Source organism: Caretta caretta, chromosome 6 (assembly GCF_965140235.1).
Source record: "Caretta caretta isolate rCarCar2 chromosome 6, rCarCar1.hap1, whole genome shotgun sequence".
NCBI classification, from domain to species: domain Eukaryota; kingdom Metazoa; phylum Chordata; order Testudines; family Cheloniidae; genus Caretta; species Caretta caretta.
This window is the reverse complement of record NC_134211.1, coordinates 83,869,202-83,897,083: the sequence shown is the minus strand read 5'-3', so window position 1 is coordinate 83,897,083 and position 27,882 is coordinate 83,869,202. Positions and strand designations below refer to the sequence as shown.

The window sequence follows — 27,882 nt, the reverse complement described above, 5'->3', positions numbered from 1 at the left end:
ATGTGTTTTTTATATTTGGATATAAATTACAAAAATTGAGAATTATATTTAAATAAAAAAGGTCTGATGTTGATTTAAAAATGTACATGATATACTTTTCCTGCTGTTAATACACCATTTTATTAGGGGTCACTGATGCTCTGGACAGCTATCGTTCCAAAGGACTTGTTATGATCTACAATAGCAACATCTACTTTTTTAAAAAGCAACTGAAATAGAATTAAAATGGCAGGTCACAAGTGACTTCTCTTTGTCCACCAAATCACATCAGTTATATAATCCTCCAAGACATCATGGGCTAATGCAGCTATGCCGATTTATACCAGCTGAGGATTTGGCCCACTATTTATATGCTAACTTGGTGACACATCATGGAAAAAATTGACAAACATTTTATTTAGAGACAATTTTGTCAATATTCATGTACCCTATTCTCCCGTCTTTATTCTAGGAAACATTGCATGAAAAAGAGTTACTCAAAGTTCATTTGCTCTTTTCTCCTTATTTCTCACCTGCAAACAAAATCCTCTGTCTGCAACATTACAATTATGGTTTGAAAAGTTTCCAAGAGATGCCAGCAGCTCTTTAAAGAGACGCTAAATCTGTATTTATATGATGGACTATAGTTAAGTCTGCAAGTGGCTTCCCGGAACCTCCATGACTTCTGCAGCAGCCAGTGCAGCTGGCCTGGGGGCCACCTGAGCAGCTCAGGCAGCCCCTGGGCTAGCCACACCAGTTGCTGCTGGAGCAGTCTTGGGCCAACGCCCCCACCCCCAGCAGCAGCAGGAGTTTGGGTGTGGGAGAGGGCTCAGGGCTGGGGGTTGGCGTGTGGGAGAGGGTGAGAGCTCTGGGCACACCCTGGCCACTCCCGCGCACCCACGACATGCCCCCTCTCCCCAAGATTTAGTCAGGGATATATAGTACAAGTCATGGACAGGTCAAAGGCTGTGAATTTTTGTTTACAGCCCGTGATCTGTCCATGACTTTTACTAAAAATACCCATGACTAAAATGTAGCCTTAACTATAGTGTCTCCTATTGAGTAAATGCTCTAGTGAGCATTTCAAAAACTGTCTGAACTTTAACACTTCTAAAAAAAGTGTATTTTTCTTCTTTCTTAAAACAAAACAGACAACCCACCAGAACATTCTTATACAAACATCTTTCAAACATGTTAGAAGTGTGGCATTAATCTACTTTAACGGTAAACTCAGAGATAAAGACCCATCCTGTTTTGCTGATCCATAGTAGATGATGTGGTCCCTTATTTGGGCCTACACCAACATAGGATTATAGGAATGCAGCCAAAATGGAGAGAGATAAGGATGAAACTTCAGCACTTGAGTCCAGTTTCCTGTATTCTGTAACATTCACTGCAGGTGAAAGATGGCAGATTGAAAATCTTGAAAAGTGAATTCTTCTACTTATTCACAATCCAATTACAGCACAACCAACTACAATGAAAGCTCCCTGTCAGCGTAACTGAGTCCTAGCCTAGACGCAGCATGACTAAGGCTACATCTACACTGCATGATTCTTTTGACGGTGTGCAGAGTATGGACTCAAGTAGCTCTCACCCATCAGCACGGGTTAAAGTAAGAAGGGTACAGGCACACCTGAAGGGTATGGGCACCTACCCAAGTGCATACCCTACACAACTCATTACTTGCCCAAGCCATGGCTCCCCATCTACACTGCTATTCTTACCCGTGTACTGTCCTGCAGTCTCCCAGTGGTTAGAACCTTTCCCTGCCACAGGAAAAGACTCCAGCAACAGGGAAAGACTCTGGCAGCCCAAAAGAGCAGGAAAGGGCTGTGGCAGTTCCCTGCTGCTAGAGCATTTTCCTGCTGGAGGGAAAGACTACCCGCAACTCCCTGTTGCTGGAGGTTTTCCCCACTGCAAGTAAGAACTCTGGCAATAGGGAGGTTGATGGGAAAGGCTCTGCTAGCTCCCCACTGCTGGAGTCCTTCCCCACTGCAGGTAAAGACTCTAACAAGTGGGGAAAGGCTCTGGCTGCTGAAGCTTTCCCTGCAGCTTCCTCCCTCCTCAACCGCCACAGCCTGTCACTGACATATACACATGGCTTGCTTTTCACTGCGGCATGTAGCTACACGACCCTATATGCCACCAAAAGTGGCAAGTAGCGTAGATGTAGCATAAGGTTGAGAGGGTTGTTCAACTTCCACATCCATTCATTCCTTTGCCTCCCTCCCAGAACAGCCACCAAAGGTCCCAGTGTCAATGTTTTCTGTGATGTGGCAACCTGCCCAGTACGAATTGTACTGAGACCATCAATTCAAATGTTGACAACTAAGCAGCCATCAGATGATAACTTGTGGTGCCTTATGAAATCAGTGACTTGGAGTGAAAGACTCTAAATCCCATTAACAACCACTTGAAATCACTGGATCCAGACACCATTCAACAAAAAGACGCCAACTCATTTACTTTCAAAGAAAATGCTTTCACCAGGAGATTCTCAATCGTTAAGTAGAATACCTTGATGTTATATTCACAGAGAGGTTTTTTTTAGTCAAATGAAGTGAAGCATCCTACTTCAAAACTACTCTACTCCATCTCTAAACTAAAAAATAGTGTTCAAAGTTTTAAAAAGATCACTGATACTTACATCTTCTTTAAATATGTAAACATGCTCAGGCCCACTTCCTTAAGTACTGGAGTGTCACTCAGTTATTTGTCACAATATTTAATGGAGGAGATATTTCATCTCAGAAGATGACAATGCTAAAAAATGTGCTTTCCTCATACCCTTGATGTGCAGCAAAGCCATTTCTAGCCATAGGCACTATGAGTTATATATGATTAAAGAAAAATGAAATTGTTGTTAAGGAGGATGAGAGTTTCACATCTTAAAAGAAAGAAATCAACAATGTAATGTTTCTTGAGAAGAAGTCAGCCCTTACAGCAGTTGCCCCATGGGCAGACAGCATAAGAAAAATAGTGGAAGAGCATTCAGTGCAGCTTGTTGTCTACTTCAGCTTAAATGGTGGAAAGTATTAAATATCTATAGCATTTCATCTGGTAAGAGCTGGTATGATGATCATTCTGAGCTATACCCTAAAGTCAAACTAACTAGAAAAAAAGATTCTGAAAACATTTATGCGTGGCAATTTTCTAATATTAATAGAGATATTATTTCAACTTAACTTTCTTGGCTTAATACACTCTCCTCCTGATACTCTTTTGAAGACTAATATTTTGAGTGTGTTAAAAAAAAAAAGTGTTGTCCATAATGAAGACAAGTATAATGGAGGTTTAGTGCATTTGCAAAAGCACTAAAAAAGGAAAAATGTACCACCAGTATTTTAATAATGAATGTGAAGAAAATTTAAACAATTAATGCTTAATTCCCTTTCTATTAATATACATACAGTGAGCATGGAGAAAAAATGAACATAATATATACATTCGACATAAGGTTGGATAATTTGAAGATGTCAATATTTCAGGTTACAGAGCAAAGCTCACCTTGTATCCTGATGATTTGATGTGCACTCCTCGCTTGGTCAGAGTAGATTTCATTCGGATGAAAAAAGAGCGCTCTAGGGTGTTGTCAGTGGTTAGTAGACTGGGGCTTGTTGATTCCACTAGGGAATAGAAAAAAAAACATACACAGATGATTTAGATTTTTATACAGCCCCTCTAAGCTATTTCTCAGGTGCAATCCTTGAACTCGCTAAAAATAAATGACTGATGGATGCTGAGTGTTGTAATCAATTTACCTCATTTACAAAATGCTTATTTAGCAAAAAAAAATTGAAAAATATATGTACAAACAGTAACTCTCATTTTCAGGTTCTTTCTTCCCAAAAGAATTTTAAACACAGAGTTGCCTCATTAACTCTTTCCTTCGCAATTATGCTGCTAGCTTTTTTTTTTTTATTGTTAAGTTCCTTAACGTTATGTGACAGGGTAAGTGTTATTGGGGAGGCAAGGCTGCCTACTGAAAGGCATCTACAAGTTCTAATCCAGAGTTCTATCCCCCGTTTTCCCTACTTTGTTTGCTGTGACACCTTGGGCACACTTCAGCTCTTGATGCCCCAGTTTCCCCATTAGTTTGGGTTAATTAATGCCCAGAAAGCACCCTGTGACCATCAGATGAAAAGCACTACTATTATGATTATCAATAATAACAATAATAATTAGATATTAGTGACTAATGACGATGGAACGGCTTCAAGGTCCATTTAGCATTAAGTGAAGTTTCCTCTTTGAAACTACAGACCACACCTTTGTGTTCAGATGCCTCAGCCACAAGACGTATAGTAGATAAGAACAAACAGTGTGTGTTGAGTATGATAAAATAATACATGCAGATTTAGGGAATATAATACCACCGTGTTCCCCATGCAACTTTTTAATATTTTGGTTTTCAATCCAAAGGCTTCTATGCAATGTTTTCTTCTAACAAATAATTCACAGAATCTTCTGGAGTAACCCTACAACAAACAACTACTGGCAACGAAACATATTTCAGTTCCAAGGAGTTATTATCAGCAACAATGAATAAAAAAAAAGATGTTTAAAATCAAGAAAAATATCTTGTTGCTGTCCTTTTAGAAAATATGATCAATTTCTGGTCAAAACCATTCCAAGTATTTACAAAAGCATTTGAGATGCAGCACTTACAAACCCTGCTTGTTTGTAAGCAAAGGATTATCTAGTGCTGTGCTTGTTCTAATGTGGTCACGTTTTCTTGCATTTATGGCATTTCAACTCTGTTGTGATGAAACTGCTGACAAGAGTGCCCCTTTCTTTAGTATCTCTTTTAAGGTTTTTTGTTTTAGAGAGCATGAATTCGATGTCATTTTAAATGTACAGCTCTTTATCACTCGAGGGAAAAGCAGAGCCATGTTATATTTAGTACTTTCATTTCTTCTGATTAAATATGAATTACTATGAAATTTTTCTCATCATCTAACACGCCATAATACGCCAACAGCTTTTTAATACACTATATAAGCACAAACTTCTGCTCTAAGAGTTTAATTTGCCCCTCTAATCCAATCACATCAACCTTATTTCTCTTATCAGAGATTCCCATTTTGAATTAAATGAGCTCATTAGTTTTAATCAAAAGCAGAGAGATCAAAACTTAAACGTAAATGCTTTAGATCAGAACTGTCAGTCAGCCGTGCAGTTCTATTTTACTAAAACACAAGATCAGAGACCCTTAGAACCAATTTTTTCTCGTAAGGGATGCTGAGAGCTTGAAGATGCTATAGCCTTTTTTTTTCTCCCAAGGACAGATTATACATTTAAGGTTAGACTTAATTTAGAGCTTTTTTTTTCATCCTGGTGGAAATGGAAAAGTACGCCAATCTACTGTTGTCTCTTTCACATTTATTGGTGCTGGTCCTTAGAGACCTGAACATACGTGAAGCCATCAGAATCCATGCCACAAACCTGGCCTCAAAAAATTCAGCCCTGCTCAACAGTATCATGTTTGCAACATCTAAGAAATGAAACTTTCAAAAAAAGGAAATGCATTTCAGGGTCAAGGTTACTGGAGCTCTGATACAGCAATGAACGGCCAACCAGAATACAAGCAGTACTTGTGATATGAGAATCATTATTAATTATTACTGCCTACAGTATAGTGCTTTAAGAGTACATTAAGAAACCACAGCATGGGTGCTTCCTGCTGTGTGAAGAAATGCTAGAATCAGCTTAACATGTGCAGTAGTTGCAGTCAGCGCATTATACCCTAATACTGGCAATAAGGACGACATGTCCCCATGTGTTGTAATGGTAATTACCTAAACACACAGAAATAATGTTAATTAAACACACAAAACCTTGCATCTGAATAAAACTAAAGCTGTGGCATGAACATACCATACCAAAGACATGTAAAGATGAGACTATTTTATCCTTAATTCACATTTGTGAAGAAAAGCAAAATAACCTATATTTAGTAAAGTATCCTTGGCATTGAACATTTCCTGGGTTCCTGTGAGCTTGTATCACAAGCTTGACATTATTTGACCTTTAACATATCTATAAAACCTACATATCTTTCAGTGAACATTATATCACGCAATGTTATTTAATAATGTTAATCATCATTATGCATATGGTATTTTAAAGGTAGGATAAAAAGTTACAGGGACATATTCTATCCTTGGTACATGCACAGAACACACCTACTGACGTCAATGTGAGATTTGCAGAGAGATAAATGGTGGAATATGGCCACTGTGAATGCCCAAGAGTTGATTTTAAATGTTAATCACTGAGCCATTTAGTAATATTTTTTCCAATTATATCGATGGAGAATAGCAATCTAGGTTCCATCAGAATGAAAATCTAAAACATTTCATGTTCGAAGAGATCTTTTGGCATTTTAGAAGTGCAAAAAAGGAAGAATCTGGGAAAGTCCTACTTTGCTTCTATTGGTGATGTTCAAGAGAACAATCCTGCATTCCTTGTACTTCCCAAACTATTACTGAAGACAATATGAATATGGAAGCCAGAAGGAATGTATACATTATCTCCGAGAGCATAAAAATGCAACCTGTGATATTGTACTAATGTGTTACCCAGATTAAAATCTCAAGCAAAACCCCCAGACCCAAATGGGGGAACACATGAACTAAGGCCCAGATTCTGCAATGAGCTTTCTGTGGATGGACATCTGCACCTGCATGGAGCCTCACTGACTTCATGAAGCAGAACCAAACAATATAGAACAATGTAAGTCATACCTCTCCAACAGCAATAACAGAAGCACAGTATCCATGTTTGATGCACAAACATATACATATTCAAACAAGTTGTCCCTGAGGAGAGAGAGCAAGACCCCAATATGATTTATGTCTTAAAGTCCAAGTAAATAAGAAAAGGCTGCCAAAGCTGCAGAAATGAATATCCACCAACTCACACCTTTTTGTCATATGTACTAAAAAAAATGAGAGAAAAGAAGAGAGATGGTATTTTCCCCATGTTAACAAGCAAAAGATTGTTTTTTGAGCTCACTCTTTCAAAGGGCCAGGAGCTTCAGAGGAGTAGATGACAAGCTACAACATTAATACCTCTGCTGAGTTCAAGGGGATTCAGTTAAAGAACAACTTGGTCTCAACACCATTAAAATAAGCTTTCACCTGCCACTAAACTTCTTCTTTGATACAAAGACCTTTGTTAAATTGAACCAAGAAGAAAAACAAGGAGCTGTTTACACACTGCAAAGGGGAGTCCAAACAGGAGGGGACATACACATTAGCAAGAAAGGGATGCTTGCTAGCTCATGTCCTATTGTAGGCTTATAAGCATCTTCCTGAATATTCTCAAAATCTGGTCACAGTCTGCATGTGCAATAGAGAAACACTAAATTCAGGAATGCAACTGGGCAACACAAATATGTAATTTCAGTTGGACTCAATGCTTACACATCCCCTTTAAAATCCTTCTATTTCCTTTTGTGCACAGTTTTGCAATTTATTGCCTCTAACCAGACATTAAAAGAGTTCAAGGAAGATTTAATCGTCAGCAGTTAACTACCCTATTTCTCCCCCATATCATTGTGTCTTAAAGTGTGGTTCTCATCAGAAAAATGACTCTTAAAATGATACTGTTTCCATTGTTTCTTATCCTCTCTCAATAACCTACAGATCAAATTTTCTTACTTTACTAGTAAAAATATTGTTTGATCCAGACACATTGGTGACCAAGGACAGACACAGGGATGGATTTTAAGTGGCAGGCTGCAACTTTATTAAACTTGACAGGGGACGGGTGCAACCCACCCTGTCACCCAGACTCACATACCCAGCGGGGGTTACAGGGCTCCTACCATATAACCCCTAAATCCAGGCACACTATTCTCAGCATGCCCCTAGGATCCAGCTCGCTCTTCTGAATCTTTTTACACCTCCACCCCACAGCCCCTTGGTGAGAGGGACAGAGGGTACTAAAAGAGGAGTACCTTAGCCCCCGAAGGCCACAAGGTCTTCCCCCATACCATAGGTACAAGGTCCATCAGCAAAAGCCCAGGTCTTTTATTTCTCATCTTTTTAGCCTTTTAACCACACTGGAAACCTGCCACAAACTGTGGACCTAACATCACTGCAAGGTACTACCACTAATTACTAAATCCTCCTCCTATTTAATCTATCTGTGCCTCTAAGATGCTGCGAGGAAGGCAAGCCCCCCCCCCCCCCCCAGACCTCAGCCAATTTTGCTTCAAAACAAATTCCTTTCCGGTCCCCAAAACAGGCAATCAATCAGACCCATACGATCTGTAAAACACAGCTCCAATACTACAGTCTTAAGGAGGGGAGGTGCACTGCTGAAATGAAGCAAGAAGAAGCTCCCAAGTACCTGGGCTAAGGTTTGAATTATTGAAAAGGGAGTGTGAAGGGCTAATCAGTTCCCCTCCTCCCCTACCTGGCTGGATGGGTGGGTGGATAAAGTCTCTGGAGAAAGAGGAGCCACTCCTGTGTGTGCTCCCCCAATCCTTTCTACTGAGACTGTCCCAATCACTATCTTGTCCCATCAAGTTTTCCACCCACTGAGGCAAGTGGGTGGCATTTTATAACTGCCAGCCCTGCAAACTCAACCTGGAAGCAGCAAGTCAAGCTGACTTCTTTCTGGTCTATCACCCCTAGTAAGTCCTTCTGAAATCTAGGGGACTCCTGATGTGCTCAGAGTTAAGTACATGGTTAGGTTCTTTACTGGATCAGACCAGAGTTGTCAGCAGTTTGCAAGATCAAGTCCCAGATGAACCATTTTGTTGATGTTGCAGGAGCCAGAATAGAATCCAGCTCACCTCCCCTAGCAATATTACTATGAAGGACTAAATGGAATCAAATGTAGAAAAATATTTTTGCTATAACCCACTAGGTCCAAAACCATGATTTTCATACAACTGGAAAAGGGAGAGTGCCAACTTTCTAAGTAGATAAACAGCACTTGTTTCTAGCCTGAGAAGGCCCTTAAAATTCCAGTGATATTATATATAGAAAAGCTGTTCTGGGTCATTATTAGAGGTTTCTAAAATGTGCTGTTATAATTTCTCTCTCTGGGGCCTCTTTAGTTGGACTTGTGGCATTAAAGCAGCCTGATTTTACAGGCAAAGGGATATAAAAAAAGAGAGTCCTAATGCTTTTTTTAAAATTAATTTTGAAGACTATGGAACCAACAAACAACTTAGACACATGCCACACTTCAAACATGCAAGTTATTTCAATGGAACGACTTGTGCTTAAAATTAGGCTCATGCTTAAAAGTTTTGTTGGATCAGGGCCAAATACAGAATAGTCTGTTCCATATGACTAGAAATACAAGAATGTTTGGAAAAATAATAAAAAGATTATACCTTATCTGGCCAACAAAGAAATTCAGTCATGGTGTTGCACATGAGATATATTGTATAATTGCAATGATGTCAATTTTCCACACACCAGGAACATTTTTTCAAGACTAATAGATTCAGTACCAGAGGTTTTGTTCTACTTGAATATCAGGTAAATTGAGCATTTTTGGAAAGATCACACTCATCAATACCTTCAAAAGACTGACCCTCAACTAAATTTGTTTTAGGAGGTTTCAGACCTCCACAAATTCTGAGCCTCATCAAAATCAAAACAGACATTTTTAGTTTCATTAAATAACTTGTAACATTGCAGGATTATTATAACCCACATAATGAGATGCTCTAAACAAATGTGTGGGTTTGCTATGCATAGAACATCACACATACAGTATAAAATAATAGCCCTTAATCTTGCATCCCCTCCCTGTACCTTGGATAGGTCCTTTGGTCCTTCCCCATGCACCTTCTTAAATCACTTACAAACAGAAATATTTGAATGTGTAATCACATGGCTTTCCTCTGAGGCTCTGCACTCTGGACCACACTATATTCTGCTACGGAGCACGCACATTTAGAAATTGGTAGCCCAAGTATTTGTTATCAAGGCATCAATGTGCATAGTGAAGCTTCTCTACCACAGAAAGGGTTCTAGCCCTTTTTAAAAGGAGGTTGGAGGCTCTGAATTAAGATTAAAAGACCAAAATACATGTGCAGTAGCTTGGCTAAACAATGATATCTGTGGACATGACAACCATGTACAAGAAGCTGGAGCATGTAAGCTCCAAGGAGGGTGAGGTTTAGAGACATACAACAGATTGTACAACCATGAGCAATTAAATGAAATTAAGAGAAAGCAAATATGGGCTGAATCTCACGTAAAATTTCCTAATGTATTACACATTGAAATACTCCTCCACAGAAGTGGTGAAATCCCCAGTACTAGAGACATTTAACAACTTCATAATGTCAGGGATGGATTTTAAATGATCCAGAAGTCAACAGAAAAACTATACTGAGAGCTAGATCAGGCCCTTGATGACCATCTTTACCACTCAAACTTCTGTGGGTGGATTATGCTTAGATTGTATATGCCAAGTTTCAACCCAGAGTCCATTTATGGATCAGGTGCCAACCTTTAAAAATGTACACAGTTCATTCTTAAAGTACTGACACCAGGCTCAGTAATAACCACAGCAATGGACACAGCTATAACCAAGGCCAAATTTTCAAAAGTTTAATCCAGGCTTTATTTATGGACAGGAAATATCACTCCTACAATTACTTGCAAATGTAATTTTGTTTTTACAGGTGACTATGTGTGGACAAATAATAAAATTTCAATGTGTAAACTACATTTGTATGCTATTGTTTGCTCAGTTGCATGACCAGATAGGGCTAGTATATGCAAATTTAGTCAGTGTACAAAAGATTGCACACACACAGAGGCCATGTCTTGAAAATTTGCCCCATAATGTTAACTATAATTAGGCTTTCCTCCATTTATTTTCTAAATCAATAGTATGTGCATGTAGCGGCAGTGAAGGCGCAGAAGAAAAACCAAAGTGCAGACACCATTACTAGAATTTCTAAGTCATTATATTAAGATATTGTTTAGTGCTTCACTATTCCTGGAGAAACAAAATGACCTGAACTGCAGTTGGTGTTCATTTTGTTTTTATCAAATTAGCACTAAGAAGCACTGCTAGACTTAATGCCCGTAACAAATTACATTATTACTAATATTATTCTTACAGTCTAGCAATGTATCATATTAGGATACAAATTCCCATCTTGTGTTACTTACTTCCCATGTAAGTTCTCATCCCACAAAATGTTTTACATGTTTAGTGAAATATCAGGCTAGTTAGTTGGCAGGATGGAGTTTTAAATAAGATTTGCTTTACTCCTGTAACTTTAAAAGATATATTTTACAAACTAAATTTGGCAGGTCATTGGTCTGTGAAATGCATATATCTTTTTTGCCTGTTTGAAAACAACATAATAAAGTTTTGCCATTCATGGAACTAGTCACTGAAGGAAATTTTAACTCTTAAAGTGTTGGAAGTGTTACAGTCTGCTGGGCTTCAATCCATTATCTAAACATTTGCAAATGTACCCATATTAATCAAATAGACCGGAACAGCTGAAGAAGAGCTGTTATGGCCCACTGAATGAAAGGTACACAAATGATACTGGGCATGAACCTCAAATTCCCTTCTGAAAATTCATTTATTTTAAGTCAAGGGATGCATAATCTAATCTGACCTATCAGCAATGCTTGTAAATTTTCAAGATTCAATAAAGGTCGCAAAAACTCAGCCCTAACTTACAGTAGCCTGACTTGTTAGTGTATTACTTCTGTTAAATAACATACATTCAAATCAAGTTTAAAATAAAAAAAAAGACATTCCAGTGACTAAAATGACACTGAACTGGGGGACTAAACTGGATAAAAAGTAACATTTGTGTTTGCATTATGGAATGGGTAGGGAGAACAGACACTGGAAAAGGAGAAAATGTATGGAGTCTAACCACTGAGGGACTCTTTATGAAGGCAACATGACCACTGAACTCACTGGGAGTCTTGTATTTGCATAAGGAGTACAGATTTAGGCCTTATGCAGATTTTGAAAAATATGATGTTGAGATACAACTACATTTATGTTTCCTGGGTTTGAAAGGCTTAAATGATCATATGGCCCTCCCTTGGGTTTGGAAATTTGCATGTAAATTTTGAACACTTTGTAATGTACTGCAATACCGTCATTAAAAAGTGGGTGCTATAGAATACACTGATATAAAAATACACTGATATATAAAATACTGACTTTTTTCTTGTCCCAACAGGATCAACTGCTTTTTCCCCCTATCTTGCAAGTTTTCAGATCTTGCTTAGTAACTTGTGAATCATAAACTGACACTCCAGAGCATAGCTGTGAAAATAACTGTGGTTCAGTGCTGCCAATAATGGCCCACTAAAGCTCCTTTCTAGCACATGGCATAAAAAAGCCTTATGATGTCGCCTAACACTGCCAGCTTGTTTGGGTTGAAAAATCACAATAAAAGAGGTTGCTTTCCAGCTTTTCATATGCCAAGTAGGGGTTGCTTCTTGGTGAGGTTCTCCCCTGAGAGAGAGAAGAGCATTCAAGCTACCTCATGCTGCTCACAACCAGTGTTTGGATGATACTATTCTGGGGAAATAGACGCAGTGTCAAAGTCAAGCTGCTACCAGTGGGTGTTTCTGCACACATCTACTAAACAGTAGGAAAGTTCAAGGGAAAAAATAGGGTATCATAAAGATAGCCTTTGAGAGTACATGACATCCAACACAAGCTATTATGCAGTAGACTGTGCACTCCAAAGAACAAACAGTATGAATACAGAAAGTGAACATTTTAAATCTTACTGGAAACCCCCTATAAATGTAGCCACTTGAGGGAATCTATTTCTTGAGAAAAAACATTTTGTGCTCCTGGGATACTTTTTGGATTTTGTTTCCAATACCTGCATTCTGGATCGAGTGGAGCAATGCTTTTATCACAGCTATAAAACGGTTACGAGCCAATTCCTCATATAAAACAGTCAGTAACGGTGGGGCTTTTTTTACGACAAACATGATGTCAGACAAAGGGCATCAGGACTTAGTCTTTGTACTACAGTACAAAATAACAATACATAAACACCTTTGTGAAGGCAGCTTGAAACCCCATGTTTTCTATTAAAAAGCCATGTTCAATCTTCACTGTTGATAGAACAGAATAGCTAACACAGAGAACATTGTATATCAGAAAGGTCAATAGTTATTATGAGCTACAAATATATTTTTTTCCATCCTTCAGGCTGTTTAGCGCATATCACAGCATGAGCAGCTGTCTTCTTTAATACTTTTAAAATTAGAATCCCAAAGAGGAAGAAAAAATTACATTTGCAATGATTGCTCTTTGCTTTTGTAAGTTTACTTTAATACACTATTTTATATACATGAATCTACCATGCAGTCTAACCAAGGGGCAGAAACTGGTTGCTAGTATCTACTGGATTGCCAGATCTGTGTGTATAGTATCTGGTTATAAAATCACTTTGACACAAATTGTGTAACTGTACTGCATATATAAAGGCTATATATCATACATATAGTTACTGACATATATTGTATGTTAAACCATACACACACACACACACACAGCGGTTACCTCTGAAGGATCAACATTTACCCCAATTAACACAGAGGGGAATCTGTGATACCACATTTTCCCCATATATTTAGGTTATGAAAAAGATTGTAGCATCTGTTGACTTTTTAATACCAATCACTACAGATATGTGGGTGCATATTTTATTATAGTAACTTCTATAGTTAAAATTGCAACCATGTTTCCTTTATAGCCTCTAGTTTTCATCTATGAGAATCTTCTAAAACTACCACCTTTCAGGGAGAGATTTTCCAGGCATCTTTCTACCCAAAGGTGAAATTTTGTGTGTCAAGTATGAACAAAAATGTTTCAGCCACTTTGAAGTATGAACTGAATGTAGGAAAGATACTCTATTATAAAACACATTTTTACAACATTTTTGAACAATTCTACAATCACAGTTGGGGGATAAAAAGATTAATTTTGTCATGGAAATTTTACTAATTGAAGACAAGCACATTTTTATTCCTAGTTTTAGTGACAAGCTTATAATTGTACACAGTTAAGTACAGGAGCACTATGAATGTATGTGTTGCTGACTTAGCTGCATTGTGGAAAGAGTAGTGAGGATACACAGGGTAAGGAAGGCTGCTGCTAATTTTGAAAAGCGAAGAGGAAGCCGTGTTCTGATATACCTCAGGAATTGCTTTCCTCAGCTATGAGGCTTCTTTGGTTCAGATAGGGTCTTTTTCCTGTGGACCTTCAGAGATGCACAAGAGACATTCTCCTTACTGGGGAGCTACTAAGATTAATGGAATAAGGCATTCCATTGGTCTCTGGGTCAAAAAGTTAAAGATTATGGAATTTACATATGGTATCACCAGAGTTTTGAAGGCCTGGAGAATGAAGAACCTTCTTATGTCTTTTCTTTTTTCCTTGACAAAAAACCTAAGTATATAAAATACATGCTAGGAGAACATGGGTGTTCTGTGGTTAAGTGCTCAGAGGTCAGAAAAACACCACAATCATTATTGCATGTGCCCTTTACTCTGCCCCCCATATGTGTATACGTCATGATATATTCTCTAGTTACATGATCACAGACTGTTAAATAATAAACTATCACACAATACAAAGAAGATTCTTTAGTCTTGCTGATGGACCTAGGCAGACTCTATCCTGGTTCTCTACTTCATAAATTAACAAAATAAATTCTTATGTTACGTACAGTTTCCACACAGCATTTCCCTAAATGTTAGTTTAGGGCTAAGCATCATGGACATGATGGCAAACTACACAGTCATGACCTAAACCAATTTTACTCCATTTTTTGGGGAAAGTCATGCAATAATTCCATAAAGCCAGGAAACAGATCACTTCATATGCTCAGGGAAACTATAACTATCCTGTCAAGAAAGCAACGTGGCTATCACTGACTGTTATTTTTAAAGAAAACAGAATAATGTAAAAAATTTCAAAAAACAAATAGACTAGGTGTATTTTTTTCAAACCAGGTTATTGTGTCAAAATATCTTGGGGATAGAAAAGTTTCTTGGAGTGTGAAATAATACCCTCAGTTTTCAGCTTCAAGCATTATTTCAGAATCTCTGTAACTTTTCTATCCCCTCAAGAAGCATTGCACAAATTATTACTCCTCATTTATTATACAGACACTCATGCACACACATGATCATTTATAGCTTTATTTATTTAGACAGGGATTTTCAAAGGTGTTTCAAAGGGAGCGAGGCACCCAAATCCCACTGAAATTCAAGAAGAGCTGGGAGCCTAAGTCCCTCAGGCTCCTTTTAAAATGTCAGACTTAATGATTCAGGAAACAAATATCTAAAGCTAACATCCATACATTATTCTTGAAAAACCACCCACCGAAATTATTTGGTAAAAAAATATGTCAAATGAGCTGGCCTTTTTTTTTTTTTTTTCACTATAAGTTTAAAAGATTTTTGACAGGCACAATCAGAATCTGTCACATTCCACAGGAAACAGAGGCCTTTTAAAAAATTAGCCTACAGTGCAGGTATTTTGGCAGATTTTATCACATGGATTGCATAGTAAATACTTTACCGGAGAAAATCTGCTCCATATTTGCTTCTCTCTAACAAGGGGAATTAGTGACCTCTTTTCCCCACAATTCCTCTTCAATTCAAGCTTCCGGAAAAACTGAGCTAACACAAGATAATATGTAAAGGATGATCAACAATAAATCTCTTTCCCCACTTTTTGCCAATCCATTTTTCTCACCTCTTTGCTTGCAAACAGAGTGACTGAGGGAGAAATTATTTGGATACAGTCAGAACACATTATGTTTTGTGAAACGTTTATAATACAATATTTGTGGGGTTTGTCATATTTATAGTTTTCCCAATATTGTATTTTTCACCACACAGGAGCTTGCACTGTTTTTCTCCCCCTCTGAATCTGAAGATCACCCCATGGATTAGCAAATGATTGAGGATTCTCTCTTAAAAGACTCCTTAAAAAACTGTCAGAATCAGCCTGAGATAAAGATTTATTATGAACTATTTAAAGGGCTTAATATATGTATCCCCAAAGAGCCCTTGGAGCAAACTAAAAAGGAAGAGTGGAATTCTTAAAGAATGGGAAAAATTCTCCAATGTCCCACTTTCTTCACACTATGATTACTGTTTACTCAAAGGATAAAATGCCTAACCTGTCACATGAAGTCTTCAGAAGCCACATTACTGCTGATGTACACTAAAAAAAACCAACAAAAAACCAACAAGAACCCAAAACAATGAAGCTCGACAGTAATGTGCCTAAGAAAGGCAGCTGTAATTTACTTTCTAACCTGTTCACTAACACACTAATGTGGATACATCTTGTAGAAAGAACTGATCTCCTGACCCACAAAGCAATCAAACAACTGCCAGAGTGTTTTCTGTCATACAAGCTGTGACCATTACCTTAATTATACGTTGCTGTATAACAAACCTTCCCTAATGAGCATCTATTCTACCTCCGTGTGCCAGCTCACCTTTCTGTCCTTGAAAAGTACCATTGCAGCGGATTTCAATCTGAATTTTTAAAAGCATATTTGCAAGTATTGCTTCCAACAGGTGATAAATAGAACCTTAACTAGGATATTTGCTTTATACGGATGCCAAGATATAATTAAAATTACAGGCTTACACTAAAAGGAGAGACTTGGAAAGAATCACACCATAAATTTGCAGTGGGCCTAGACCTTTGGGGTTTTTTGTACATAGGTCTCATAATTGTTCATCTTTGACATTGACATCTTCTCCACTGAAGCCTAAAAACACAAGTAGCAAATGTTTCCATAATTTGCACAATTTCTTTACCAGTCCTCCCTGATATCCAGAGCAAATGGATTACATTTCTTCTTCCCTCTTGGCTTTTGTTTCTTTTGCCAGAGTTTTTCTGCAAAACAATCCAACTGTCAAACTGAAACATTTTGAATAGTTCCATTATTATTATAGTTTACATAGCACACATGTTGCTTCACAAACAGACAATTTCCCTGATGCAGGAAATTACAGTCTTACTCAGACACACATAATACTAGGCCAGAAAAGTGAGGTAAAGGTTTCTTTTTTGTCCTTCTACATTTTCTTTTTTTTTTAACCCCAGGACTAGATTCACTAGGGCATTGTTAGTTAAGGGCTTATGACTCTTAGATTTCATCTGTCCAAGGACATCCTCATACCTAAATTTGGCAATTCAGTGAGTTTCTTTTCCCCTCTGTGTGCAGTTAGATCACATATTCAATTTTACCAAGTTGGGGTAATGCATGTTCACTGCTGGAAGTTTATTAGAGAAAATGAAATCACATACTTTATTAGGCAAAGGTATGTTCATATGACAGATGGCCACTAGAAATTATTGATATCCACACTATTTCTGATAAATAAAAATACATGTTTTAAATGAGACTGGACCATCTAATCATGCATATAGCTAGACTGTGTGTAAACCATATATTCCTATCATTTTCCTCATCCTCACTCACCCTCCACTGATTTCTTACATCTACTTGTTGCATATTACCTTAGTTTGGATTGTAAGCTCTTTGGGACAGAAACTGGTTCTTATAATGTGTTCGCACACTGGAGCCCAATCCTGCTTGGAACCTGGAGGAGCTTCTTTAATACAAATACCAACATAAACACCTGGAATGTTTTTTTCTTCCTCCCACATTTATGCCATAGTGGTGCTTGTCTCTCCTTTGTTAGGAAGCAGACTGAGTTGCAGGGTTGAAAAAAATAGGTTGGTGGTAGTGTACTGGTACTTTCCACTGATCATACCCCCTGTCAGCATGGTAAGCGTACTGCTCAGTCTGATCCTAATAGAGTAGATCAAAACTTGGAATTTCTGTCCCACAGGAAATTCAGATATTTTGAGTTTGTTTTCAGCCTGAATTATGTCTAATAAAGTCAAAATCTTCATATTTTTCATGGAATGAAAAGTTCTGAAAAAACTCGCTTCAGAAATGTGTAAACATTTCATTTTGAAGAAGTAGCCGTGTTAGTCTGTATCCACAAAAACAATGAGGAGTCCAGTGGCACCTTAAAGACTAATAGATTTATTTGGGCATAAGCTTTCGTGCGTAAAAAACCCACTTCTTCAGATGCATGGAGAAGAAAGAAGATCAGTGAGGAGGGGTGGAGAGAACCAAAGAGCCAAGGAGATGGAAAAGGCTATTAAAGCCACTAAGCAGTCTCTGAGTGAGACATGATGTCCTGTCATGAATTAGAAACTGGTTCAGAGGCAGAAACACAGAGTAAGAAAAATGCTCACTTTCAACATTGAAAGAAGAACTTTATTAAGACAAATGTGCATAAGAACATAAGAATGGTAGTACTGGGTCACACCAAAGGTCCATCTAGCCCAGTATCCTGTCTTCTGACAGTGGCCAATGCCAGGTACTTCAAAGGGAATAAACAGAACAGGTAATCATCAAGTGATCCATCTCCTGTCGCCCATTCCCAGTTTGTGCAATGTTGTACAACATTTTATTAATAAAACAGTGAGTGGTGAGATAGAAAAATTTGCCGCTAACAAAATTATTTAGGTTAGTTAAGGAAAGAGGATTATGAGGAACTTGAGAGAGACCTGTAAAGGCAAGACAATTGAACAATACAATGGCAAATGAAACTGAGTATAGCCAAGTGCAAGATCATGCACTTTGAAAGGAACTATTTAAACTGCTCTCTCACAGTGATGGGTTTTATAACTGTAGGCAGGCAGTAGAAAGACTTGTGGACTATTCAATGAAAACATCTGCTTGATGTGTAATGCTGGCCAAAAGAGCTAACCAGATGTTATGATGTGTTAAGAACAGGATAAAGAGTAATAATTAATATATTATAAAGCAATTACCTAAATTCATTGTACATGCATCACCTTGAATATTGTGTTCATTTCTAGTCTTCCTTTATTAAAAAAGAAAATAGCAGAAATAGTAAAGGTCCAGAGAAGGACATAGAAAATGATGAGAGACCTGGAAAGGCTACTCTAGGAGCAAGATTAAAAAGATTAGGAATGTTTAGTTTAAAAGGAGATAAATTATAGGTGATATGATAGAGGCATATAAAATAATGAACGGTATACAAAAGGTAAGTCTCATAATATAAGAACAAGAGGACACCCAATGAAATTGAAAGAAATCACACTTAAAGCTGAACATGATAAAGGAAAATGATAAAAAGAAATTTTTTTACACAACATGTAATTAACCTGTGCAGCTCACTACTGTAAAATATTACTGAGAAAAAAACTCAGTCGGGGATTCAGGGAGTGGGGCAGACTAGGCATGTCTGAGGATTATAAAAATACCCACAGTTCAATATCTAGGATAAAAATGGACATGTTTCAAGACATGAGTTAGGAACTGACTGCCAGAGGTAAGGAATGTTATTGTACAATTATCCATTATGGGGATTTTACTTCCTCCTTTGAAGCATCTGATGCAAGTCACTCTTGGAGACGGGACACTGTATTAGATGGGCCACTGTCTGATCTGATACATGAATTCTTATGTTCCCCTCCCAGCCAACATCTCAGGGTAGGAGAGTCCCCCTGCCATTTATCTATTCATCTATTGCCATGTTGTAAGTCCCCATCATTGTGGTTTCTAGGTTGTCTATATGGGTTTGTAATGGAGTGTTTACCTCACACAGGTTACAAAAGGGCAATATAGGCCCAAGACGCCAATTAACCAGCCTAGATGCACCTGCAAGAGGAGCCAGAACTAATTAGAAATAAAGACCAGCTGGGGGGAGAGCAGGGTGTTTATGTCCATGAAGAGCTGGGAAAACCCACTTGGGGAGGAGACCCACAGGCGAGAAGGCAGGAAGTGCCCTCTCTCTGGGCTATACACCCCCAAAAAAAGCCTAAGAGGGAGAAAGGGGAAAAAAGATCAGACAGACTTCTTCAGAGGTGAGCTGGAAACCTGAGTGAGAAAGGAGCTCTGGTGGGCTGAAGCCTGAGTAAGGGCAGGAGTGTGTCAGCCACTGGATCGGGGGATTGATCAAACCAGGGAGGAGGAGGAGGAGGAGGAGAAGCAGTAGTAACAGAGGCACGCTTTCACTGAGGACTGCCTGCTGAGCCCAGTCAGGTTGGAGGTTTGCTTTATTATACGCTTTTTGTTGGACTTTGGTAAAGAATTCTGCAGCCCCAGAAGGGCCTGGATGCTGTGAAGTGTCAGGCCAGAGGTTGAGAGGGAGAAAGGGGAGAATAGGCCAAAGTAGGCAAAAGGTGGGGAAACTGAGGCAAAAGGTGCCACACCACTTCCAGCCAGGAGGGGGAGTATTGGGGGCACCACCAACTTTGCCACAAGGTTACAGAAAACAGTGGAGTCTGTCCAGAAGGAACATGTGACTTACAAACCTCCTGTTTTGTTTAATTGTTGGCTTTCAATTTAGAGTGCTGTACTGTATTTTCTTCAGAAGAGAAAAACTGCAACAGACTCCATCATATACTCCAATGACCACCTAGTCCTTAGAACCAAATGAAATACCTCAACTAGCCTCAAAAAGACCCCATGAAAACAGGAGCCTCATGATGTGCCCTAAAGTTAAATGAATGCAAGCTGTTTTGGACTAAGGGTGGGGAGTAAATTCCAAAGCAATGAGGATTTGTGGCCAACACTGTGCCAGCAGCTCCACAGCCGATATATGAAGACAGCTTCAAGCACCTTCAGCTCAAGGCTTTATAGATCAAGGCCATCACTTAAACACCACCCAGAAACCCGTAGGGAGCCAACATAGGTATATGCTCATAGTGAGATACACCTGATAACAAGTGAGGTGGTGCATTCTGCACCAACTTCAGTTCTAGAATGGATTTCAGATGTAGCTGTATGTAGAGTGCGTTGCAACCATCTGGTCTTAAGGCGAATAAAGACACAAATCACAATGTCAACATATGAAAGAGTAGGTTGCAACCTCCCAGGCAGAAGGAAATTAAAAACCCTGTTTGAAGTTTAACCAGTTTCTCAATTTACGAATTTAGTTATAAAATGTGGACAAAAACCTTCAAAGGTGGACAAACCTATAATCTGCCCTATATTTTACCACTTCTTCCTCCAACCCCTGAACTTCATCTTTGTTTTATCTGGATTGAGCCTCAGGCAGATCACTCTCATCCATTCTCATATCTTAACCAGACACCACTGGAGCTGGCAGAGATAGAAACATAAAACTGGGTGTCATCTGTAAACTGAAGACGCTTCTAAAAGCCTCAGGAACATATTACAAATGAGACCACTCTATGGGAAGAAAAGCAATTGCTCATGTACCATCTGGAATCTCCTCAAGAGATAAGAATAAAGCTACTTGAGAGCAGACTTGTCCGCTCCCTTCAAGAAGTGTAGGGACATCATCAGCATCTGATAATCATTGGTATAAAAGTCAGCTGATAGATCGAGTATCATCAGCATGGATATCTCGGGTGAAATCCTGGCCTTACTTAAATCAATAGCAAAACTCCCAGTGCCCTCAATGGAGCCAAGACGACACCCTGGGTCTCCATCCATCACTAGAAGGAGATTAGCAGACAACTTCTGGGTTGCTGTGAGGTACACCAGAAATATCACCAATGACAAGATTTCAATCCTAGAAAACAGCTTAGCTCAGTTAACATTCTGAAGGCTATGTTTGCAAATAAAAGGGCTAGAACCTGACATTTAAAAAACAAAACAACAACAACAACAAAGCTGTGATTAGCCTGATGTTTCTAGGTCCTTATGACTGGAGGAGGGAGGCTGTGGCTGCACATTTTATGGGACCTTGTGGCCAGTTCTTCCTTCCTCCACTTTTTAATCCCCACTAAAAGGTTTAGGAATGCTTGTGTATCTTATGAGCTTTCTACAGCAGGGTATGTAAAATGACATGGTCTTTTGGGGACTCAAAAACTAGAAACAAGATTTATGATATCATCTTGTCCACCACAAATCAATGCAGAATTGTTCACCTATTACGTATCCTAAAGCACTTTCCCGTCTTGTTTCAAATTATTCAAGCAATGGGACAGCATCTTTTAAGAGCCAAAGGTGTGTTTTTTTGTTTTGTTTTCAACAGAAGTCCGGCTCAACAGAAGTTTCCCTTGTATTCTCTTATTGGCTTAGACATAACACAGCTCAGTATGTAGTTCAGGCTTCTACGGAACAATTTGTTCTCACGTCAACTGGCTTCATTTCAGAATGACAGAGTAAGTGGTATTTGTGTTTCACAATACAAAGAAAATGCATGCCGCTAATACAGTAACTATATATTTTTTTTAAATCTACTTGAATGTGACTGTTTTATACACCAAAAATCTACCAACTGGATTAGGTCAGTGCACTATTGGTAGTGATGAGACAGAAAAGAATATGATAGTGAGTCCTTAATAGAATCAGACTTTAGCGTGATGATAATGACTTCCTTATCATATTAATAATTTTTGCATTCGGTTAGCAAATTTTGCTTTTGCTAACATGATGCAAAAGTTGTTAATATAATATGAGTCTCATTGTATTAGCAACTTTCTATCACATTAACAAAGATTAAATTTGCTAATGTAATATGACAGTCTCCAACATAAGATTAGTACAAATAGAGACCAAAATCTCAGTAGACCTTCTAAAGCTAATGCTGAACATGTAAGTAATACCTTATTTATTTTTCTTTGTTAACAATATAGTGAATGTGTGAAATGCCACATCCATCCTCGCTCACTAAATGATCTCTAGGAAAGTCTATTTTATAGGACATAATCTCAGCCACAAGACAGTGATTAACTTTTGATGCAAAATCATGAACTATCAACTTTCCTCATTAGAAGATAAGTGATTCATGCAAATGGATCAGCTGATATTTATACATGTAGATATGTGTTCATAAAAACTGATATCATCATTGCTAATTAATTTATTTATAACCTTTCATAATGAGTATAATGGCGCTTTAAAAAAATCTTACAAACAGATACAAAATACAGTAATGCAACTCACAATCTATTTGGCTTGGGAGATCCCCCAAAAGACACCTCACAAGCCAGAGATAGTTACTTGAGAACAACGGCCACGACCAAACAAAACCAGTAATGTAAAAAATGGTTATGGAGAATGAACACTGACTTCAGCAAAGGTAGCTAGAACTGCTCACCCAACCGTGAGGCTACCCTTTGCCATGATTTGCAAACCTCAAGGTCAAAATGGCTATCCAGACTTGGACAAGTGACTTGGAAAATAAGCCATGTTCCACCCCAGTAGAGAAGGTTAGAGCCATAGCTGAGACAGATTCCAGGAAGCCTCTGCTGGGAAGCTTCTCAGTACCAGCTACACAATGAGTCCCACAATTCAGGGAGATATAAAGCCCCATTTATATATTGCCCATGTACAAACAGCCAAATAAATTTATTGCCTGGCAAAGTCTACATGCATTCCAAAGTTACAACATAACATAGTGGAACATGTGGGAACCCGAGCGCTATTCTGGCTTCACCCAAACAGAAGTGAAAACGGAATGGTTAGCCAACATAAAAACAGTTTCCATTCAGTAACTGAACATCAATATAACATCCTAAGGATAAGAGCCAGTCATTGGCCCTAAGCCTTGCCCCCGCAGATGGGTGGATAGCAGGAAAAACTGTGCTACAGCAGGAGGAGAGTGTGAATGATCTTTTGTTCCTTCCCCAAATTCAGCCCGTACCCATCCCTCACCAAATCCAGCCCAGGTGCGATTTGAATCTGTGTGGAGGACAGCTGTGAGGGGGGGCTGAGGGAGCACTGCTGAGATGAATAAACCAGACATCCAGCAAATGGACTAGAGAACTAACAATATAAAATATGCTTTATGTTTTGATTTTCATGAAAGCAAGAGAATCAGCAATGTGGACATTAGAGATGAAGAAGTTCTAGGAATCTTGTGAGTCACAAAGCTGTATAATGAATGGTAAAGTGTAGGTATTGTGATCAGGTCTGAAAATAAAAGAAAGGGATGAAGATGAACACAGACATCAAACAAGTCTGGATTCATAGCTTTATGCTAATAATAATTCAGTTTTAGTACAAACAGTGCACTGAACTGAACAGAAAAACCAAACTTTGTGCTAATATGTTTTTCAGATCATGCTGCTAAAATATCAAAAGCAACAATCACTAGTTTTCTATTTCTTTTTCTTCAGTTCTAAGGATCTGATTTCTGTGAAGAATTAACGATTGTTTAAGTAGAAGGCAATTTCTCACCACCTTTAAGAGAAGACATAAATGAGGCCTTGACCACTTACATTATGAAAGGTATATGGCACATTTTGCCAGAGTAGTTCCAAATTTCTGGAGCAAGTTTCAGACTTCGGGAGCCCCTACTCCCGGCCACCCACTGGACTTTCCTCATTCCCCTGTTGTCCAGTCAAAGTTCTTCCCCCATTAAAGGTGGTAAGAAGGTATTTTTGAAAATCTTTGCCAGTACTGTCCCTTACTTGGTAATAATGTAATAATTAGATAATCTCAAAAGCTCCTTTAAAATAACATTTCATTACACTACTTTTTATGTTTGTAATCCACTGCACACCTGAGTGCCAGCATTTTTGCTAGGCTACCCTTATGCCAGAGGGCTGTGGGTTGGGCAAAAGAGAATTTAGGCCATGCAGGCAACATCAGCATGGAACAGCAAAAGCCAAAGAGGAGACAGAACCACTAATAATCACAGCACAGTAGCTGTAAGAGTAATATATTGAATTGTTGGACTTTAAGGTATGAGGAGTACATGGGAAAGGAAAGAAGCTCAATTTAGTTTTTTTCTACATACTTTATATTACGAAACGAGTGAGTGAACCAATTTTATTTTAAGCATATAGTTCCATTTTGTCCTTCAGAGCCAGAGCCTATGTTGTCGTGGGTTCAGAGTTACTCTGCCCTAACAGCACGCAAAGGAGGAATTCTGGAAACCAACTGCAATAATTCTACACCCAAACAAACGTCTTATTAGTAGGGGTAGAGCGCCAGTCTTTCTGATCCAAAAGAGAATTTTTGCCAGGTGCAGTAGCATCACAGGTTGTTTCAGCTGTAGGCCAGCTACTTCAAGGCAGCCGTCACATACAGTGAGCAGATCTTGTTAACATCTGATGTAAAGGGCTGAACAGAGGAAGCCATTTGCACTGTCTAACAAGTTGTTTGTCCTCCAAAATCCAGCAACTATGCTTCCCATTTGCATGCATCATCTACTGGGAACCTTAACTACTTAAAAAGAAAAGGAGGACTTGTGGCACCTTAAAGACTAACAAATTTATTTGAGCATAAGCTTTCGTGAGTTACACCTCACTTCATCGGATGCATTCAGTGGAAAATACAGTGGGGAGATTTATATACACAGAGAACATGAAACAATGGGTGTTACCATACACACTGTAACGAGAGTAATCAGGTAAGGTATTTCCCCATGTTTATTCCCCCTCACCCCCGCTGTTCCTCAGACGTTCTTGTCAACTACTGGAAATGGCCCACCTTGATTATCACTACAAAAGGTTTTTCCCCCCTCCCCCCCGCTCTCCTGCTGGTAATAGCTCACCTTACCTGATCACTCTCGTTACAGTGTGTATGGTAACACCCATTGTTTCATGTTCTCTGTGTATATAAATTCTCCCCACTATATTTTCCACTGAATGCATCTGATGAAGTGAGCTGTAGCTCACGAAAGCTTATGCTGAAATAAATTGGTTAGTCTCTAAGGTGCCACAAGTCCTCCTTTTCTTTTTGCGGATACAGACTAACACGGCTGCTACTCTGAAACTTAACTACTTAAATATATGAAGACAGCTGTCTCAGAACAGTCCTAACATTCCATCAGAGAAAGGCTAGTGTTGCCTACGTGCCCACACAGTAGTCAGTACATTACACATTTCCCTCAATTAGGCAACTTTTGTCCTATAGCGTATGAGGTTCACAGGAGGTCCTCAATAGCTGCGTGGCAATTTTGAGAACATCCGAGGATGCATGAATTGTCATTTAAGCTTCAAACATACAGCATAAAAGAAGAGAACCCAGGATCTTCACCTCCAAAATGCAGAGCTCTACTACAGAGGGGAAAAAAAATCTCCAATAGCCATATCAGACCCCTAAGCAGATCTGATTCTGTCCAGAAGAGGACAGAATATGCACTTTACCCAGTACATTGTATTTCCACATTCAGTTCTTTAACTTTCTCATACTTAATACTTCTCACCCAGGAGTGCATAGAAGAAATGGATATGGAAATGTTGGAACCAAGAAGAGATGTAAAGGGGATGAGTGTGACATGGCAATCTGGGAGGAAAGAAGGTATAGAAGGGAAGTATAGAATGGGGAAAGGAATCAAGGGACATTGTGCAGGCTCATAGGGTAGATGAGCACCTCTATAGGGTGAAGTTTCTGTAAAGGACTTTGGGGTCAGTGCTTCTGTACAAAAGGCATTGTATTACAATTCTATTCTCAGAGAACATGTTCTTCTTTGGTGTCATATCCTATATGAAAAAGGTAAGGTAGAAGAATTTGTCAGATAATTTGATTTCTGTACTTGTCAGATTAGTTTGCTTAGTTCCTGATGAAAACATAAGACAAGCCCTGCAAAATTATTTTTCGGGATTTTCTTCTCAGCATCTTTTTTCCCCCAACTGCCACATCTAATCTCTTTATCTTTAGTTCAATTACTGATTTATATACATTGGAATGCTGGATATAGATCCCATAAGTGATATATGGTTGTTTTCTGTTTGTTATATTTTATAAATAATGTATATTGAACATATACTCTGAATTATGCACAACAGTGTAACAAATTATTAAATAGGCTCCCAGGAAGATATAATGTGTATGGACCTTTCAGAAAAGGCAAAGTTTGATAATTCTTTAATGAAGGGTAGAAACAAAATTTGCTTCTATCATGGGATAATAGAAAGAACACGAACACAATGTTGTCCTTATTTTGTAGTTTTCAGGTTACCAAGTCAGTGTAACAACTAGAGCTGGGTGAATTTTTTTGGACAAATAACTTATTTGCCAAAAAATGCAGTTTGTGTCAACCTGAAGCTATCTGTGAATTTGACATGAATTCGCTGAGTAGTTTAGGCCAAAAAAAAAAAAAAATCCTTTTGGGACTCAGATGCCTGATAGCAGCCTCTCATAATTTTTGCTCAGTGCCTGGAACATTCACCTGGGGTGCGGGAGACCTGAGTTCAGTTCCCCCCTCTGCCTGATGTGGATTTGAACAGGGGTCTCCAATATAGCACCCTTGGCACTGTGAGTGACAATGAATAGTCATGGGGACAGGGAAAGACTGTGAGAATGACTCTATAGCTTAGTGCCTAAGGCACTCACCTAGGAGACCCGAGCTCAAGTCTCTGTCAAATGCATATTTATACACAGTTGAACTGTTTCAAGAGAAGAAATGGAGGAAAACCTACACCACACTATGTCATAGCCCAGTGGCACAGGTGCTCTCTTGCAATGAGAGAGACCCAAGTTAAAATCCCTTCTCCATATCAGGCAGACGAGGACATTTTGAACCTTCACCAATCACACCCTAGATGAGTGCTCTAGCCATTGGGAGGGCCACTGCTTAATCAGTTTGGGGTTGATTTGTTCAACCCAAAAGAGTTTTTTTTTTTTAATTTGCCAAATTCTTTTGCAATTTTGGGGTTTGTTTGGATCTATCTGAATTTTTCAAAACTGCCAGCGCACCACAAAATTAGTTATTTGCACCGCTCTAGTAACCAAATATTTTTGGTATTTGGAATAAAAATTCCAAGAAAGTTACATAAAACTTTATTATAGGTGTCCTTAATAAAAATTGCCTTTGAACTTCAAAGAAGTTTGTTAATCTGTTCAGTAAAGAAAGAACTGCAAAATGATATTCATCTATTTCTTTTCCTCTTCATGTGTTTATCTGTCTTGTT

General features: G+C 38.6%; 1 protein-coding gene across 5 annotated transcripts in view; it reads right to left on the bottom strand.

Annotated features, from left to right (window-relative positions):
• The window catches only part of NPAS3 (neuronal PAS domain protein 3), an 852,890-nt gene that overhangs the window by 83,828 nt on the left and 741,180 nt on the right, over nucleotides 1–27,882 (bottom strand). For all 5 annotated transcript variants that reach the window (XM_048854033.2, XM_048854034.2, XM_048854035.2 and 2 more), the window contains one exon: nucleotides 3,490–3,608. In XM_048854033.2, the coding sequence (XP_048709990.1) occupies nucleotides 3,490–3,608 (119 nt within the window). The remainder of the gene's footprint in view (nucleotides 1–3,489; nucleotides 3,609–27,882) is intronic.